The 18175-nt window shown below is 45.5% G+C and overlaps 2 protein-coding genes across 27 annotated transcripts in view; one reads left to right on the forward strand and one right to left on the reverse strand.

Annotated features, from left to right (window-relative positions):
* Positions 1-18175, forward strand: part of LOC137410750 (uncharacterized) — a 660974-nt gene that overhangs the window by 123548 nt on the left and 519251 nt on the right. The window lies entirely within an intron of this gene.
* Positions 15600-18175, reverse strand: part of LOC137431102 (complement factor H-related protein 4-like) — a 160252-nt gene continuing 157676 nt past the window's right edge. For 19 of the 26 annotated variants that reach the window (XR_013624054.1, XR_013624053.1, XM_078781455.1 and 16 more), the window contains one exon: positions 15600-16585. Coding sequence is in view for 24 of the 26 variants with exons in the window: in XM_078781455.1 (XP_078637581.1) it covers positions 16493-16585 (93 nt within the window). In the remaining 2 variants the exon portion in view is untranslated. The remainder of the gene's footprint in view (positions 16586-18175) is intronic. The other 7 variants (XM_078781465.1, XM_078781474.1, XM_078781464.1 and 4 more) reach the window with 1 other exon arrangement.

Raw genomic sequence — 18175 nt, forward strand, 5'->3', positions numbered from 1 at the left:
AGACCCAAGAGTTTGTGCATGAATTTCAAGAGGATTGTTAAGAAGACAGATGGGTAGGATTGTCAGATGATCCTTTCAAAGACATCTTAGTACTTTACTTGATCCTGAACAGACTCGAAGGATAGTGTAGGCCCCATGTGGAGTACAATGGGGGTGGTTTTTGGAAGGGGTAGGGGTTGGTTGTGCTTGGGTGATCGGGGCGTTTTGGGTCTTTGGGGCACTTTGGGTCTTCGGGGTGTTTTGGGTCTTCGGGTGTTTTGGGTCTTCAGGGTGTTTTGGGTCTTTGGGGTGTTTTGGGTCTTCGGAGTCTTTTAGGTTTCCATTTATTAGTCCCCTACTGGTGAACACTGGAGGGGACTAGAGGTTTGCACTCCATTCCTCCGTCTGTCAGTCAGTCTGTCAGTCAGTCCGTCACGCAAAGAACAGTTTTCCGGACTTTTTTTTTCTAAACTCTTAATGCTAATGATTACAAACTTGGTACATTGTTTCCTCATGATAAGTTCCAGATCAAGTTCGAACTTCATGACGTTTCGATCATTTTTGACAAAGTTATGGCACTTTGAGCTTTGGGAATTTCCCCAACAGTTTTCCGGATGACAGACTGCCGGTCGGGGACATGTATTGCAGCGCAATACTCAGAATGCTTGTTCACATGGAAACATTCAGTCCATTCAGGAAATTCAGGAAAATTCAGGAAAAAAAAGTTAATTCAGGAAACAATCATACAAACATTCAGTCCATTCCTTTTATTAGTCCCATACCGGTGTGCACCGGGGGGGACTATAGGTTTGCCCTCCGTCCCTCCGTCAGTCCGTCCGTCAGTCCGTCAGTCATGCAAAGAACAGTTTTCCGGACTTTCTTTTTCTAAACTCTTCATGATAATGATTTCAAACTTGGTACATGGTTTCCTCATGATAAGTTAGAGATCAAGTTCGAACTTCACGACGTTTCGATCATTTTTGACAAAGTTATGGCACTTTGAACTTTGGTAATTTCCCCAACAGTTTTCCGGACTATAATTTGGAGTGCGGTAAGTCAAAGCTGTTAATATTCCTTGTTTTAACTCCAATTTACATTCTGTTTCCACTTTTAGTGAGAAATAGGGGTCTGTGCAACCATTCATAAACTTTATTTGGTGCAAATTGGATAATTTTAGCCGAGTTACCTCAGCCCGTGAGTTGGTAATTATATAATTCACACATAGTGCAATATGTGCAGGCTGCTCCACGGAGTGACCTTGCGGGCTTATTAGTCCCCTACCGGTGTTCACCGGAGGGGACTATAGGTTTGCACTCCGTCCCTCCGTCTGTCAGTCACTCAGTGTCACACAAAGAACAGTTTTTCGGACTTTTTTTTCTTCTATACTCTTAATGCTTATGATTTCAAACTTGGCACATGGTTTCCTCATGACAAGTTACAGATCAAGTTCGAACTTCACGACGTTTCGATCATTTTTGACAAAGTTATGGCACTTTGAACTTTGGTAATTTCCCCAACAGTTTTCCGGATGACAGACTGCCGGTAGAGGACATGTATTGCAGCGCAATACTCAGAATGCTTGATCACAATGCGTCCGAATCTGTCCATAACTTTTCAAGATATCGTGCGACTATCGTTTTGTGGCCCCGACCTCTCAAAGGTGAAGAATAACTTCAGAAATTATAGTATCGAAATCTTCACCATAGTTTAATGTCTAATCAATCCGTCTAATCAATATTCGTCTGCGTTTGCAATGGTTCGAGCATGTGCGTCAAACGAACGAAATTGGATACGTTTGATTAAATAATAAGATGAACACATCGTCATTGATGCAATCCTGAGAAGCGAGGCACCTGCAGTGAGAGCCCTTAATGAATTTTGAGCTGTTAAGTTTTGAGCATATTTATTTGGGACGGAGCTGTGTAGTGAAGACTGCGAGTACTAGTCGGATTTGTTTTGGGTTTTCAGGTGTCGTAATGGCAGAGTTCCAAGAAGGAAGTGAAGCCAGCTTTGTTGCCATCGTTCTTTACCAAATTGCTCGAATGTATAATAAGGTAAAGTGCCCTCGTCCCGATCAGCGCTGCTTTTCACCATTTGTTATCTTGGGCCATGCTGATGGAGTCGATGCCTTGGCATACAGGAGGTTATGGGTGACATCGGCGCTTTGCCTATTTTGAGAATCTGCGAAGTCACTCAGAGCATCGTCTGCATGGGCAGCAGGATTATCTTTTGGTGATTATGAACTTTTGGTCATGTGCAGGATTACACTTGTAAACATTTTCGATGACACCCGACCAGTGCCAATATAGTTGCATTTATTTCAAATGGAGAATTGTATTAACATAGCAACTTTGTACCAATATAGAATGTAAGTTGTTAGTTTTCTCTAAATAACAAGCATTCTGAGTATTGCGCTGCAATACATGTCCCCTACCGGCAGTCTGTCGTCCGGAAAACTGTTGGGGAAATTACACGTATTGCACTGTGTGAATTATATAATTACCAACTCACGGTCTGAGGTAACTCGGCTAAAAATTATCCGATTTGCACCAAATAAAGTTTATGAATGGTTGCACAGACCCCGACTTCTCACTAAAAGGGGAAAAAGAATGTAAATTGGAGTTAAAACAAGGAATATTAACAGCTTTGACTTACCGCACTCCAAATTATAGTCCGGAAAACTGTTGGGGAAATTACCAAAGTTCAAAGTGCCATAACCTTCTCAAAAATGATCGAAACGTCGTGAAGTTCGAACTTGATCTGTAACTTATCATGAGGAAACCATGTGCAAAGGTTGAAATCATTAGCATTAAGAGTTTAGAAAAAAAGTCCGGAAAGCTGTTCTTTGCGTGACGGACTGAGACTGATGGATGGACGGACAGACTGACAGACGGAGGGACTGAGTGCAAACCTATAGACCCCTCCGGTGTACACCGGTAGGGGGCTAATAACTGAAGGAAGGAAAGATTATTATCGGTAGATGGCCCTCTTCCTCTCACTCATTATTCTCTCCCACACTTCTCCCTTTTTCCCTCTTTCCCATACTCTCCCCCACCCTCTTGGAAAAAGCATCGGTGGCAAAGAAGTCTTTTTGGCCAGGGTTGTACTGGGTGGTTTGCCTTTGCCTTCACAGTAGTCAATCTGTGCAGGAATTAGTTATTAGTCCCCTACCGGTGTACACCGGAGGGGACTATAGGTTTGCACGCCGTCCGTCAGTCCGTCAGTCCTTCACGCAAAGAACAGTTTTCCGGACTTTTTTTCTAAACGCTTAATTCTAATGATTTCAAACTTGGTACATGGTTTCCTCATGATACGTTTTTTTTTTTTGTTTTTTTTTTTTTGTATACAACATCGAGGCTCGTGAAAGAGCGAACATTAATCACACAGAAAGACAAACCGACACATAAAACACATAACATAGGGAGCGGCAGACAAGATGGGGAGAGAGGGGGAAGGACACAAACACAACACCCGAGAGCAGGGACCGAGAGACATGGAGACATCGAGAGATCCGAGAGAGGGCGAGGGCCCGGGGGGGGGGGGGGGGAGCGTGGGAAGGGGGCGGTGGGAGAGGTACAAAACACATGGACACTGCCAGGACTTCCAGGAAAGAAGTTGGAATTTCAAACAAGGTGGATCTGGGGTGAATTAGCGGGGGTAGAAAAGATCAAGGTTTTGGATGGGGGAAGATAAGAGATGGTGGTGAACAGCTGTTTTAAAGACCTGGAGGGAGGAGTGGGATTGAAGGGAGTGAGGGAGTTTGTTCCAGAGGCGGGAGAAAAGAGGAATGAAAGAGTGAAGGTGAGCAGAGAGCCGAGATTTCGGCAGTTTAACCATCAGAGGGTTGCTGGCAGATCTTGTGCGACCTGTAGGAATATTTGGGGGACAGAGCACAGAGAGAGCTGGGGGTGCAAGGCCGGAGAGGAGTCGGTAGAAGACAGAAAGACCACCTACCTGCCTGCGGTGAGTGAGTGAAAGGCCCTCAGAGATAGCTTCATCGCGGGAGATTCCAATAATTCTGAAAGCTTTGGTTTCAACAGCGTGAAGTCGAGCTAGGTGTGAGGCAGGAGCACCGGCCCATAGGGGAGAACAGTATTCCATTGAGCTGCGGATGAAAGCCTTGTATGTGGTGAGGAGCTCAGGTGTGCCGAGGAAGGACTTCGCACGACGGAGGATGCCCAGTCGGCGACTGGCTTTGGAGGCCAGCTTGGAAATGTGGTTTTCCCAAGAAAGATCATGGCAGATAGTGAGACCCAAAATCTTGAGCGACAGAACTTCTTGGAGAGGATTGTTGAGAAAGTAGATGGGAGGGTTGTCCAGTCGATCTTTTCGGAGAGACATAGTAAGAGTGTGAGATTTGTCAGGATTGAAAGACATGTTCCACTTGTTTGACCAGTCTGTGATTTTGTCCAGGTCTTCAGAGAGTGAGGAGGCAGCAGACTGCCGATCTGAGGGAAGAGGAATGGAGCGGCAGAGAGTGGAGTCATCAGCAAAGAGATAGAGAGGATTTTCGAGAGAGTCAGAGAGATCATTGATGAAGACCAGAAAAAGCACGGGGCCCAGAACACTGCCTTGGGGAACTCCAGCCTGAACAGGAAGAGGAGATGAGAGAAACCCATTCAGGGCCACACGTTGACGACGACTAGAGAGGAAGTCCGCCAGCCATGCGTGGAGATTTCCATGGATACCAAAGGAGGAGAGTTTGGTGAGCAGAGCGGGGTGCCAGACCGTGTCGAAGGCACGTGATATGTCGAGGGAGACAGCTCTAATTTCCTGTTTGGCATTGAGGACCTCCATCCATTGTTGAGACAGCAGAAGCAGCATGTCCAGAGTAGAGTGACCTGGTCTGAAACCAAATTGATGATCAGAGATCAAGCCATTGGAGAAGAGGAAAGATTTCATATCCGAAGCAATGATGGATTCCATGACTTTGCTGATAATTGGGAGAAGGCTGATTGGTCTGTAGTTGCTAGGATCTGTTTTTGCACCTTTTTTGTGCAAAGCGGTGATGTTGGCTGATTTCCAAGCAGATGGCAGTTGACCTTGAGCAAAAGAGAGGGTGAAGAGAACAGAGAGAGGGTGAGATAGAGCAGCAGAGCAGGATTTTAGGACCCGTGGGCTGATGCCGTCGGGTCCAGTTGCAGAATCAGAGTCGAGGGTTGACAGAAACTTTTCCACCTTGTCAGGAGGAAAGGACACGGAGTTCAGGAGCAGCAGGGTACGACTGGGTATGGTGGGTACAGAGAGGGATGGGTTTGGGACACAAGATTTAGAGGCAAACACAGAGTTGAGGCATTCAGCTTTTTCACGTGTGGAGTCAGCTGTGTAGCCGTTTGAGGTAAGGGAGGGGATGGAGGGGGAACAAACACCAGAAACGGATTTGACCAGACGCCACCAGGATTTGGAAGAGGGAGACAGATAAGAGAGTTCGTTCTTGAGAACGGAGAGATATTGTTTCCTGGCTCTCCTGAGGGTGGACACACACTTGTTTCGGGCTTTGTGAAAGGAAATGAGATTTCCTTCCGTTGGATTTGCTTTCCAGGAGACGAAGGCAAGTTGTTTCTGGGCAACAGCCTCACCACAAGATTCCGTGTACCATGGACGGGAGGAAGGGTATGACAACTGAAGACGAGATGGGATAAATCTGTGCATGAGAGAGAGCAATTTACTTTGGAAGAATTCCCAGGATGAGTTGATGTCAGAGGTGGTAGAGATGGGAGACCAGTCCAGATGATTGATGGCTGCTTGAAGACCGTGCCAGTTGGCCTGAGTGAAATGCCAGACTCGTCGACGCTGAGCAGGCTCCCTGAGGATGGTCAGAGAGATGTCCACTTTAACAAGGACATGATCAGATGATCCGATCGGAGCAGAAGAAGAGCAGCAGACATTTTCAGGGAAGTTAGTCATAACCAAGTCCAGAAGAGAAGATGTTCCGTTGACTGAGATCCGGGTCGGGAAATTGACAGATTGTGTCAGTCCCAGTGAGTCGCAGAAGTCTTTTGCTGAGGAGCCATGGCTGGTGAGAGAGGTACCCACACCCAGCCAACTGGCATGATGACAGTTGAAATCACCACATATGAGGAAGAGAGAGTTGGGATGAGTAGATAGAAGTTGGTCCATATCATCAGACAGCGAGATGTAGATGGAGTCATCACTGTTTGGTGGACGGTACAACACACATATGAACAAGAGGTGGGAGCGAAGGGAAGCCGTAGCCAGAGGTATTCCTGGGGGTGAGGTGGAGAGAGTGCAGTGCAGGGCGAGTGAGGAAGAGAGTTTTTGATAAAGATAGCAACCCCGCCTCCAGGACGAGGCTCAGGTCTATCATACCGGAGGAGGGAGTAACCCGGGAGAGATACTATGGAATCAGAGACTTCATAAAGGAGGAAAGTTTCTGTTAAGCAGATCACGTCTGGTTTGACAGAAGCAACCTGTATGGAGAGATCAGTTAAGTTTGAACGAAGGCCCCGGATGTTTGAGGTCCATACCGTTAATGAAGAGGAAGGGGGAGCATCAGATACAGAACAGGGGGGAGGAGGGGTAGGGTAAGATGTGGAAGAGGTGGAAGAGGTAGGGAGAGCTGTTGAAGGTGTGTCAGAGATTTCAGAATAGCTCGGAGAAAGGGAAGGATGGGGCGGACAAAAGGTTTGATGGTGATTGGGTGAGCCACAATGAGGTGTTATTTGAGGAGGGGGAAGAGCGAGGCAGAAGGTTGGGGGAGATGGAGGTGAGAGTTTGAAGGGGGAAGAAGCGGGGAGGACGCTTTGAGGAGGGGGAGTGAGAGGGGGGAAATTGAGAAGCAATGAGGGTGGGGAGATTTGAAGGGGAGGGGTGAGGGGGGAGTTTGGGAGGGAAGGGACAAGGGGAGGGATTTGAAAGGGATGGGATATGGGGGAGATTTGAAGGGGAGGGGTGAGGCAGGAGTCTAGGAGGGGAGGGGCGAGGGGGCATCTTGGCGGGGAGGGGTGAGGGGGTAGTTTAGGAGGGAGGGGCATGGGGGGAGATTTGAAAGGGATGGGTGATGGGGAAGATTTGGAGGGGAGGGGTGATGGGGAAGATTTGGAGGGGAGGGGTTATGGGGAAGATTGGGAGGGGTGAGATTGGATTTTTGAAAGTGTACGATTTATGGGAAACGAACATTTATTGCAAAATGAGTTTCTTGTGACCTTCGAGTTAAAAATACGTTTAAGGACGCTGGATGGAGGATGGAGTGCAGGAGAGTTTAGGGAATGTAGAAAAAAGGCACTATAGGAGATGGATATTTTTTTTGGGATGAATTGATTTGGTGAGCAAGTCGAAAGCAGCCTTTTAAAGAAGAAGAAGAAAAAGGTGTTATAAAATATGACGGAATACATAACTTGAGGGGAAAGTGTAAACATTGAAGGTTAATGAGTGAAAACTATCTGGGGAAATGGGGGAGAAACACGTGGTCAAAGAACGAACGAACGAATAAGAATGAATAAACGAATGAGAACAGAGAAGGAAATGTTTTTTTTTTTTTTTTTTTTTTGTTGAGATTTACACAAGGAAGTAGGCTATGGGTGAAAAGCCTGGGAATACAGAGAACGAAAGTTATTGGATCACAAAACGACGGACCGCTGAGAAAAACAAAGCCTCAAGGTTGTACAGTGCACACTGTACAAGGCCTCAAGACACGACACGGCAAACAGACGATCAATTTATGAAAGATAAACACCGAGAAACAACCAAAGTTGCACACAATAACTTCACACACCGAAAGATAAATACAGTTTCGACAAAATACAATTGTGAACAGACTTAACTTCGAAAAACGTGGAGACCGTGTGGAGCTTCGAAAATCCCTGCCGCCGTCTCCAAGATCTCGCGAGATCGAGCAACGATGACGTTACAGGTCAAGTTCGAACTTCACGACGTTTCGATCATTTTTAACAATGTTATGGCACTTTGAACTTTGGTAATTCTGATGATCCTTAACTCAGTGCCGTTTTAAGTTTTAATTTCCTTTAAAAACCAATTTCTCTGCAATAAATTGGACCGATTGAGATAAAAGTTGCACCATATGATGGACTCGGTCTGTAGAATATTTTAATGGTAATTATGACGTCACAGGTCACGTGGTTCGGCCGCCATATTGTTTTCCGTGAAAACACGAAAACCCCTTTTTCTCTGCAACGGTTGAAAAGATCGAGGCCAACCTTTGCAGGCAGAATCGCATACCCATGACGAACAAAAAAGTCAGCGAGCATGACGTCATGCGTCACATGGTTTCAGAGTTATGATGCTTTTAAGCATGAACCTTTAAAACCGAGCTCCTCCCTCATTTTTGATCCAATCGAGGGGAAACTTCAGATCTGTTCAGCACTAAAATGTCCTTTTGGAATTTGCGATAGGGCACGTGGTTTGGCAGATATTGTTAATTAAACGGAAAAAAATTTTTTTTTAATGGATATCTTTTGTTTATTCTCGAGTTCTCGCCACACTGCGCATCCCTCAGCCTCTCTCGCGAACGTCAACAGCGCGCACTTTCGGGAGGGGCGGAGCCAAGCCGAGCAACATACATATACACATTGATCATTGATCGTGAACCGGAAAATATAATAAATTACTGATGGTTTCAGAGTTATGACGTTTTTAAGCATGAACCTTTAAAACCGAGCCCCTCCCTCATTTTTGATCCAATCGAGGGGAAACTTCACAAATCTGTTCAGCATGTCAGTCTACTAAAATGTCCTTTTGGAATTTGCGATAGGGCACGTGGTTTGGCAGATATCGTTAATTAAACGAAAATATATAAACATAAAAAATGGATATCTCTTGAATCGCCAGTACCTCAGACCGTGAGTTGGTAATAATTTATATAATTCACACAGTGCAATACGTGCAGGCCGCTCCACGGAGCGACCTTGCGGGCTTATCAATGAGGCGAGGCGTGACACACGTGTCTCAGCATACCTCAGATCAAGTTTGAAAACCAGCATCAACCGTGCATAAATTTGCATATTCGATCATTTTTGACAAAGTTATGGCACTTTCAACTTTGGTAGGGGACATGTATTGCAGCGCAAGACTCAGAATGCTTGTTGAACATATACAGTATTTGAATAAATACATTGTGTCGTGACGCAACAAAAGTGAGCATATCCCATCTCGAGCATCGGAAGTGGCCGCGTATTTTTCGATCCAGCCGCGTTTATGAGCGACGATTCGCAAACGTTTTGTGCCTGATCGATTGTGATTATACGAACCTTCCTGTGATACGTGCATGTCAGTCTGATGTTGGGTTCTCATGTATTGACTATTGTGTTACGGGGTCCTCCCCTATTCTCTGGTCTCCGCAAACCTCCGAACCCCGAGGGAGTCCCCGGCAGAAAGATGTGTTGTCCTTGGTTGAAAACAAGCCAATCAATAACGAGTCCACACCAAGGGTTACGAACAAACCTCCATATATTATAAATCCCACACAGGAATCACGACCCACTTAATGCAGCACTTCACAATATAATTCCCATCTACAGGTGGCGCCACCTTACCGAGCCCCTTAACTCCAAAACTCACGGCCCTTGCCCCAATGTCTCTGTACGCCTCCAAGGCGACGTCGATTCGCTCCAGCAATCGTGGAATCAATTTCCGATTCCAATCTGGGGAAGCGGGGTCGATCGAACCAACCCGCAGGCCACGTGGCCCAATCTCCAGCACGATGGCGGTAGAATGGGAAACCTCCCCAAAGATGATTCCGGGTACGTAGTCGTACCCGGTTGCGGTTCAATCCGCGAGTCTCCTCAATACCCCTCCCACAGCCACTGGCTTGTACAGCCGGCCCCGGCAGCCCGCCGGAGGGTAACGCCTGGTCGACGCGCCGCAAAAACCCTGTCACTGCCGGGGAGGCGTGTGGCGAAGATGGCGGTCGGCTTTCTCTTCCACCTGGGTTGGGAGGTGAGGATACTCGGCAACCTCCCCGAGGATACCCGACTACGCAGGTGCCGCAGCAATCCGGTGATCTGCTATCGTGCGGACGTCTTTTCAAGGAGGCAAAGTTCCCTTGTCCTGCACGTTCGACTGCTCGGTCTGGAGCTGCAATCAGAACACGTCTCCTCACGATCTTCCCTTCCCCGCTCCTCCTCCTCCTCTCCCCCTCTCTTCCGGGTCACGATCCGATTTCCGGCCACCTTTTACCCGGAGCGCTTTTAACCCTTTTAACCACAACAAGCATTATCAACATCCGCATCATCAATAAGCAAGAAGCATCAACCCTGCTAACAAGAACCACCATTATTAGGGCCGGTATCCGTAACAATTGTCATGTTTACATGTGTATATGATTAGTGTATGTTTTATATGAAACTGGAACGGCTTCGTGAGCTCTTGGAGGTTCGGGATGTGTCGTTGTGCATTTTGGATCAAGCTGTTTTCATATATGGTCATATACTTTTGGTTATATGTCGTGGCTTGTTGGTTAACCGGAATTGTGGTGGCTTTTTCATGAGAAGCACCACAACTTATCCACGTGAGTCATGCTCGGGGAAAAAAGGCTCTGCGCTGTGCCAGATCTTGTGGACAGTGACACATTGGGCACATAGATATAGACACAGTGGGGTGTGGTGACTGTGGTGTGACTTGTTGAATAAAATATTTTCAGACGTTTGAGATTTCTGCTCTGTAAGATTGAAATTGTGATGTCCAGGTGTACATTCTAACCCGAGGGTGGACAAAGTGACCTTAGTATGGCATATGCTGGTTGTTGAAGTTGTCTACATAATTACATATGCGGTTGGCATCTTGTGTGATTTTGGCAGGGACGTGGCTGCCTGGGTTTTCTGTGGTAATGGCTATGGTTGGTGGCAGGAGTGGCTGTAGTCTGTGTGGTCTGTCTGTAAGTGGTGGCCCACCTGCCGTGTGTTATTAAATTATCAGCCAGGGTCAATTAGATGTTACAATTGCTCAGTGGGACGATCAATGTGTGAGTTGTCGGAGAGAGCTGGTGTTGCTGTCAGCAATGGGTCAAATTCGGGGAAATTGATGTCGCTTGGGTTATGTTGAGGCCTGAATTCTGCTTGATGTTGGCACGTATTATGCATCCATCGTATTAAAGTCTATGACAAGAATGGAGACACATACCTGGACTAACAATTGTCATCTGATATCCATATTATATCTATGCTGCATATGGAAGAAACGTGAACTTACCTGTTTTACACCTTTTTACTTTTATGGCTGAAAATTGGATTTTTCCCTCTGCAACACTGGTTTCTGTTTCAATTTAGAAAACAATATGGCAGAATTTGGAGTTATGCAATGGGGCATCTATAGATGGCACCACCACAAAGTCTGACTCATTCATAACTGGCTGGGAGGTGGTGGCTCAACTTACCCCTATGCTCAACTTGCCCCGCCTTCCCCTACCCCTGGCACTCACCTGGTAGAAAAAACAGTGTACTGCACTGACTAAAGGTATTTTAAACCAATTTCAATGGTTGCTAGAAGACAGCGCAGCATGTGGAATTATACAACCATAATCATAAGACTTTAAACAAACAAAGAATAAAATACCTATTTTTGGGTGCAACGCCCTCCTTCTCCACCCCCCTCCCACACTCTCGTAGACCTCCAAAGGGGCAGATTTTTTTAATGCCGTGAACAAACTTTGGTACATCACGGGTGGTGACTGTTGTGGTCAAGTTTCATCGAAATTGCAAGTGTAGTCTGAGAATAAAGCAAATACCTATTTTGGGGGGCAACGCTCTCCCCCCTCCCCCCATAGTCACCTGAAGGGGTAGATTTTGTATATGTCGTGAACATACTTTGGCACATCATCGGTGATGAAGGTTGTGGTCAAGTTTCATGAAATTGTGTGTGTAGTTGCTGAGAAAAAAGCAAATATCTATTTTGGGGGGGTTGGGGGTGGAGGTCAAACCTGGATCCACTTTGACCCCCGGTAGACCCCCTCAGACCCCGATTTTTTTTTTTAATGCCATGAAAAAACTTTACTCACAACACCACAAATATCATTTGTGCCAAATTTGGTCACAATCCCTTCAGCGGTTTCGGAGAAGAAGTTGCAAGTGTTTACGGACTGACAACGCACCATCACATAAGCTCCCCGGAACTTCGTTCCAGGTGAGCTAACAAAATGAAGCCTTCAAAGAAAAGAACACCTTCCCTACAGTCAAACATGGAGGAGGGAAAGTGATGTTTTGGGGTTGCTGGGCTGTCTCTGGCACTCGGTTCCTTGAATGTGTGCATGGCATCATGAAATCAGGAGATTACCAAGGCATTTTGGAGCACAATGTTCAACCTAGTGTCAGGAAGCTGGGTCTCCGTCAAAGGTCATGGGTCTTGCAGCAGGACAATGACCCCAAACACACTTCAAAAAGCACCCTAATTTTTTTTTTTTTTTTTTTGTATACAGAGTCGAGGCTCGTGAAAGAGCTAACATTTATCAAACAAACAAGCAAACAAAGTATATAAAAAGGGGAGCGGTCGACAAGATGGGGAGAGAAGGGGAGGAAGCACACAAACACAACATTTGAGGTCAGGGACATCGGGAGATGTGTGGGAGGCAGAGGGCCTGGGGGGAGGCAGGATAGGTATAAAACCCAAGGACACCAAGGACTTCCAGGAAAGAAGACAAAAGTCACCTCAAAAAAGTGGATTTGGGGTGAAATTAGCGGGGGTAGAAAAGATCAAGGTTTTGGATGGGGGAAGATAAGAGATGGTGGTGAACAGCCGTTTTAAAGACCTGGAGGGAGGAGTGGGATTGAAGAGAGTGAGGGAGTTTGTTCCAGAGGCGGGAGAAAAGAGGCATAAAGGAGTGAAGGTGAGCAGAGAGTCTTGATTTTGGCAGTTTAACCATAAGAGGGTTGCAGGCAGATCTTGTGCGACCTGCAGGAATATTTGGGGGACAGAGCCCGGAGAGAGCTGGGGGAGCAAGGCCGGAGAGGAGTCGGTAGAAGACGGAAAGACCACCAACCTGCCTGCGGTGAGTAAGTGAAAGGCCCTCGGAGATAGCGTCATCGCGGGAGATTCCAATGATTCCGAACGCTTTGGTTTCAACAGCGTGAAGACGAGCTAGGTGTGAGGCAGGAGCACCAGCCCAGAGGGGAGAGCAGTATTCCATTGAGCTGCGGATGAAAGCCTTGTATGTGGTGAGGAGCTCAGGTGTGCCAAGGAAGGACCGCACGACGGAGGATGCCCAGTCGGCGACTGGCTTTGGAGGCCAGCATGGAAATGTGGTTTTCCCAGGAAAGATCATGGCAGATAGTGAGACCCAAAAGCTTGAGTGACAGAACTTCTTGGAGAGGATTATTCAGAAAGTGGATGGGAGGGTTGTCCAGTCGGTCTTTTCGGAGAGACATCGTAAGAGTGTGAGATTTCTCAGGATTGAAAGACATGTTCCACTTGTTAGCCCAGTCTGTGATTTTGTCCAGGTCTGCAGAGAGTGAGGAGGCTGCAGACTGCCGATCTGAGGGATGAGGAATGGAGCGGCAGAGAGTGGAGTCATCAGCAAAGAGATAGAGAGGATTTTCAAGAGAGTCAGAGAGATCATTTATGAAGACCAGAAAAAGCACAGGGCCCAGAACACTGCCTTGGGGAACTCCAGCCTGAACAGGAAGAGGAGATGAGAGAAACCCATTCAGGGCCACACGTTGACTACGACGAGAGAGGAAGTCCGCCAGCCATGCGTGGAGATTTCCATGGATACCAAAGGAGGAGAGTTTGGTGAGCAGAGCGGGGTGCCAGACCGTATCGAAGGCACGTGATATGTCGAGGGAGACAGCTCTAATTTCCTGTTTGGCAGCAGAAGCAGCATGTCCAGAGTAGAGTGACCTGGTCTGAAACCAAATTGAAACCAAACCAATTGAAATTGAAATGGTTCAAGACAAAACACTGGACTGGTCTGAAGTGGCCAGCAATGAGTCCAGATCTAAATCACATTGCACACCTGTAGGGAGATCTGAAAACAGCAGTTGGGAGAAGGCATCCTTCAAATCTGGGAGAACTGGAGTAGTTTGCACAAGAAGAGTGGGCCAAACTGCCTGTAGAGAGGTGTAGGAAGCTCATTCATGGCTGTAGGGAAGCGCTTGACTGCAGTTATTTTGTCCAAAGTCTGTGCTACAAAATCTTAAGTCTGGGGTGTCAATAATTTTGTCAATGCCATTTCTTTTAATTTTCTGCTTTAAAAGGATATATTAAGTTCTGAATAAAAAAAACAAAGGTTCTGTAATATTAACAGTGAAATAAGGAATTGTGGAGACCAAATAATTTTGTCAATTTCAACCTCTTTTTAGAGAAAATTGTGAGTTATTTGAAAAAAGTGCAAGGGTGCCAATATTTTTGGCCACGACTGTATAAAGAAATCGGTCAGGTTTGAGCGAAGGCCCCGGATGTTTGAGGTCCAAACCGTGAAGGAAGGAGGGAGCATCAGGTACAAGAGAGGGGAAGGTGGGGGAGGGTAAATGAGGGAGGAGAGGAAGAGGTAGGGAGAGAAGTTGACAGTGTGTCAGAGATTGCAGAAGAGCAAGGAGAGAGGGCAGGATGAGGAGAAGGAGGACAAATGGCTCGGTGGCGATGGGATGAGGCAGAGTGAGGAGTAATATGAGGTGGGTGGAAGGAAGTAGAAGATTGGAGAAGGTGGAGGAAAGAGTTGGAAAAGAGAGGACTGGGGAAGGGAACAGTTTTGTGGATGAGTTAAGAGGAAACTTTGAGGAGGAGAGGGGAATTTTAAAGGGAGGGGTGAGGGGAAGATTAGAAGGGAAGGGGTGAGGTGAGGGGTTAGTTTTGAAGGGGAGGTGGGAGGGGTGAGGGGTTAGTTTTGAAGGGGAGGGGTGATGTGGAAGATTGGATGGGGAGGGGTGAGGTGGGAGTTTTGAATGGGAGGGGGGAGATTTGAAGGGGAGGTGGGAGGGGTGAGGGGGGAGTTTTGAATGGGAGGGGGGAGATTTGAAGGGGAGGTGGGAGGGGTGAGGGGGGAGTTTTGAACGATTAATGAAAATCGGAACATTTATTACACACTGGGTTTCTTGATTTTCAAGTCAGAGATACGTTTTCACACGTTAGAGGAGGGGTGGAATAAAGGTGAGGTTAGAGATTGTTGAAAGGAAGAGCTGTAAGACAGCACTTGTACATTGGTGAAGAAGTAGGTGGACATGTTCAGTATCCGGTTGATGTAGGATAAAAAATTTTTTAAGTCTAAAGGACGTTTACTCTAAAGGATGATTTAAGAAATTAAAAGAATGTTTACTAATAAACTACCCCCGTTTATTGTCCTAAGTGTTTCACGAATCGGCTGAAGATGGCAAGAATTTGTTATTCGTCCAAGGGTTGGTGGTGGCAGATGGATCCTCTGGCTGAACGTCCTTCTGATGGATGTGTTAAATCAGGTGGTGTAAAAGAGTGCATCAATGGCAGTAAAGTTCCGAGAAAAGTTTTTCCCCTACAGCCTTTAAAACCTTTATTTTATTTCAATTTAATTGCATGCTTGTACACTGTAGAACACAAGTCGCCTTCTTGGCACTTCCAAAAACCTCCAGTTTAGATGGACAGAAGGGCCTTGCCGGCTTTTCGATTTTCCGGATTCACTCTATCGTGATGAATTTATTGAGGCAAGGTTTGCGGATTGTGGTCAATGTGCTCGCATCATGGCGGGTTGGAAAACTTTTCACGTTTATTTAACATGAGCATACTCATTGATTCGAGACATTTCAGCTTTTCATTTTTAATTGTTTTGTTAAAAATTAAAAATTCCACTTTGACAATATATTTGACAACAATAATGGGGTATTATGTGCAGATCAGTGACAAAAAAATTAAATGTAAACCATTTTAAATTCAGGATTTGACACAACAAAATGTGAAAGAGTCAAGCGGTGTGAATACTTTCTGAAGGCTCTGTTGTTGTTTAGTGGCTTTTTTATTTGGCAACAAAACTTCTGCTGAATTCGATTGTCTGACCTCCATTTTACCACCACAGCATCAGCAAAAAGACACCAGCAACATCACACGTGTTTTGAACGGAGGTTAAGCACATAACCAGGTTATGCTGCAATCTGATGAGCTACATTAATCCACTTGTACATACCTAATCCCAAAGCAAAGGAAAGGAGCAAATCCCCTGTTTTTAAGTGATACGATTGCAATGACGAGATCGAATGGAGATCCACGTTTTAATAATCGGAAAAAAAACACAGGCCCAGTTTGCACTTCTATCATTCCATTAGTTTCCAAAGGAAATGTGGAATCACTTTTTATCTTTTACCACTCAGCAAAAACAGCCAGTGGTGTGCTGTTCAGCAGGTGTATGTGAAGCTCTGGATATTACGGAGAATACACCTTCACACACCTGCTTGAAATCCCGTTTTCATCTTTTCATTTTTGTTCATATTGTTTCGTAAATATCAATGGGAATTGTTCATTCCCTTGTCATGTATTACCACCAACCATATTGCTCACCCCTCAAACTCACGGTACCTTTCGTGCTCACTATCCCTCACAAAATCAGTTGTGATTAAGCAGTGCATATCGATCTCATTCTTCACTACAACAGCAGCCGGTACAGATTGCGTTTTTCGTCCACTTGTGTTAGGAAAATGAAGCTGAACTCGTGGAACTGCAGATGGAGTTCAAGCTTCTAGTTTGGTACATGTTGGTGAAAGTTGAAGGGTTTGAGGGAGGGGCATTAGGAGAGGAAGGAAACTGAGATCGCAATAAAAGCAAAGTAATAAAGTATATTATTGCACACATGATTTTAAAAAGTGTTTAAAAACTTGGAGGGAAAAACATTGAAAGGATATAAAAAAGAGTGAAGGCTAGCAGCTTAAGTAATGAATAAACTGCCATAATAACCTGAACTCATAACATAAGTATATTAGGATTTATATTTTAAAAAGTGTAAACACACACACACACACACACACACATACACACACACACACACACACACACACACACACACACACACACACACACACACACACACACACACACACACACACTGTTATAGTGTTATAGGCTGGACTACTTCGGATATATTGTGGATTTACAGGAAATAAAAATGTAAAATATTTTACTGAGTAGCTCAAACAGATTTTCAGTGGTACCCAGGTAGCAAACTAATATAAAAATAGAGGGCCAAATGGTCCTGTAGCTCACCTGGCTGGTTGCCAAAAAGTGAAGTGACGGATGGATAAGGGTAAAAATAAGATCTGGATTTAAAACACATTTTAAGTCCGGTAGTATTGACTTGATGTTCACAGAAGTGCAACTCTCGCCTTAGTTTTTGAGCTATTGTCCACTTCCGGTATAATGATGTCATTTCCTGTTGTGTCCAAATTAGCCTCATTTATAAGGTACAACTCCAAGGTGTCTAAAATTTATATTTTTGAGATATTGCCCACTTTCTGTATTATGACGTCACTCGTGGCCATATTGTGTTTCAGATCAGCTTCTAACGTTCCCATAGGTAGTCGATCATATATTTTAAGTTTTGCTTCGAACAGTTTCAATGCAATTTCAGAGATGATGATTTTAAAGGTTTTTGCCTTCATTCAATATGGCTGCCAGACCACGTGACCAATCATAATTGTTTACAAATTACAGTATATTTCCTATGTAGTCGATCACACGTGTAAAATTCTACCTCGATAATTACCTCCACCACCAAAGGTGGATGGAGGTTATGTTTTCACCCTGTCTGTCTGTTTGTCTGACTGTCTGACTGTCTGCAAACAACAACAACAACAACAACAGGCATTTTAAGGCAATTTTCCCTGCTCGAGCAGGGGTTAGCCTTGTGGTCCCCATGACAATCTTCTCCATTTTGCCCTATTTTCTGCATCCCCCTTGTTAACCCCCTTGCCCGCATTTCTTCTTCCACCATCTTTAGCCAAGTCTTTCTCAGTCTTCCCCATCCTCTACTTCCTTCTACATTCATTTCCATCACTCCTCTCAACCAGTCACTTTCATCCTTCCTCAACACATGACCAAACCATCTCAACCTGTTCCTCTTCACAGCATCAATCACAGGCTCTATTCCCATCATCTTTCGCAATTCATCATTTGTCTTCCTCTCTCTCAACGATACTCCGCACATCCACGAACCATTCGCATTTCCACCCTTTCCAGCCTTCTTTGCTGCTCTACGTTCATTACCCATGTCTCGCTCCCATAAATCTTAACACTTCTCACACATGCAGCATACACCTTTCCCTTCAGCTTCAAC

This window comes from Myxine glutinosa, chromosome 7 (assembly GCF_964187855.1).
Source record: "Myxine glutinosa chromosome 7, kmMyxGlut1.1, whole genome shotgun sequence".
Classification (NCBI taxonomy): Eukaryota; Metazoa; Chordata; class Myxini; order Myxiniformes; family Myxinidae; genus Myxine; species Myxine glutinosa.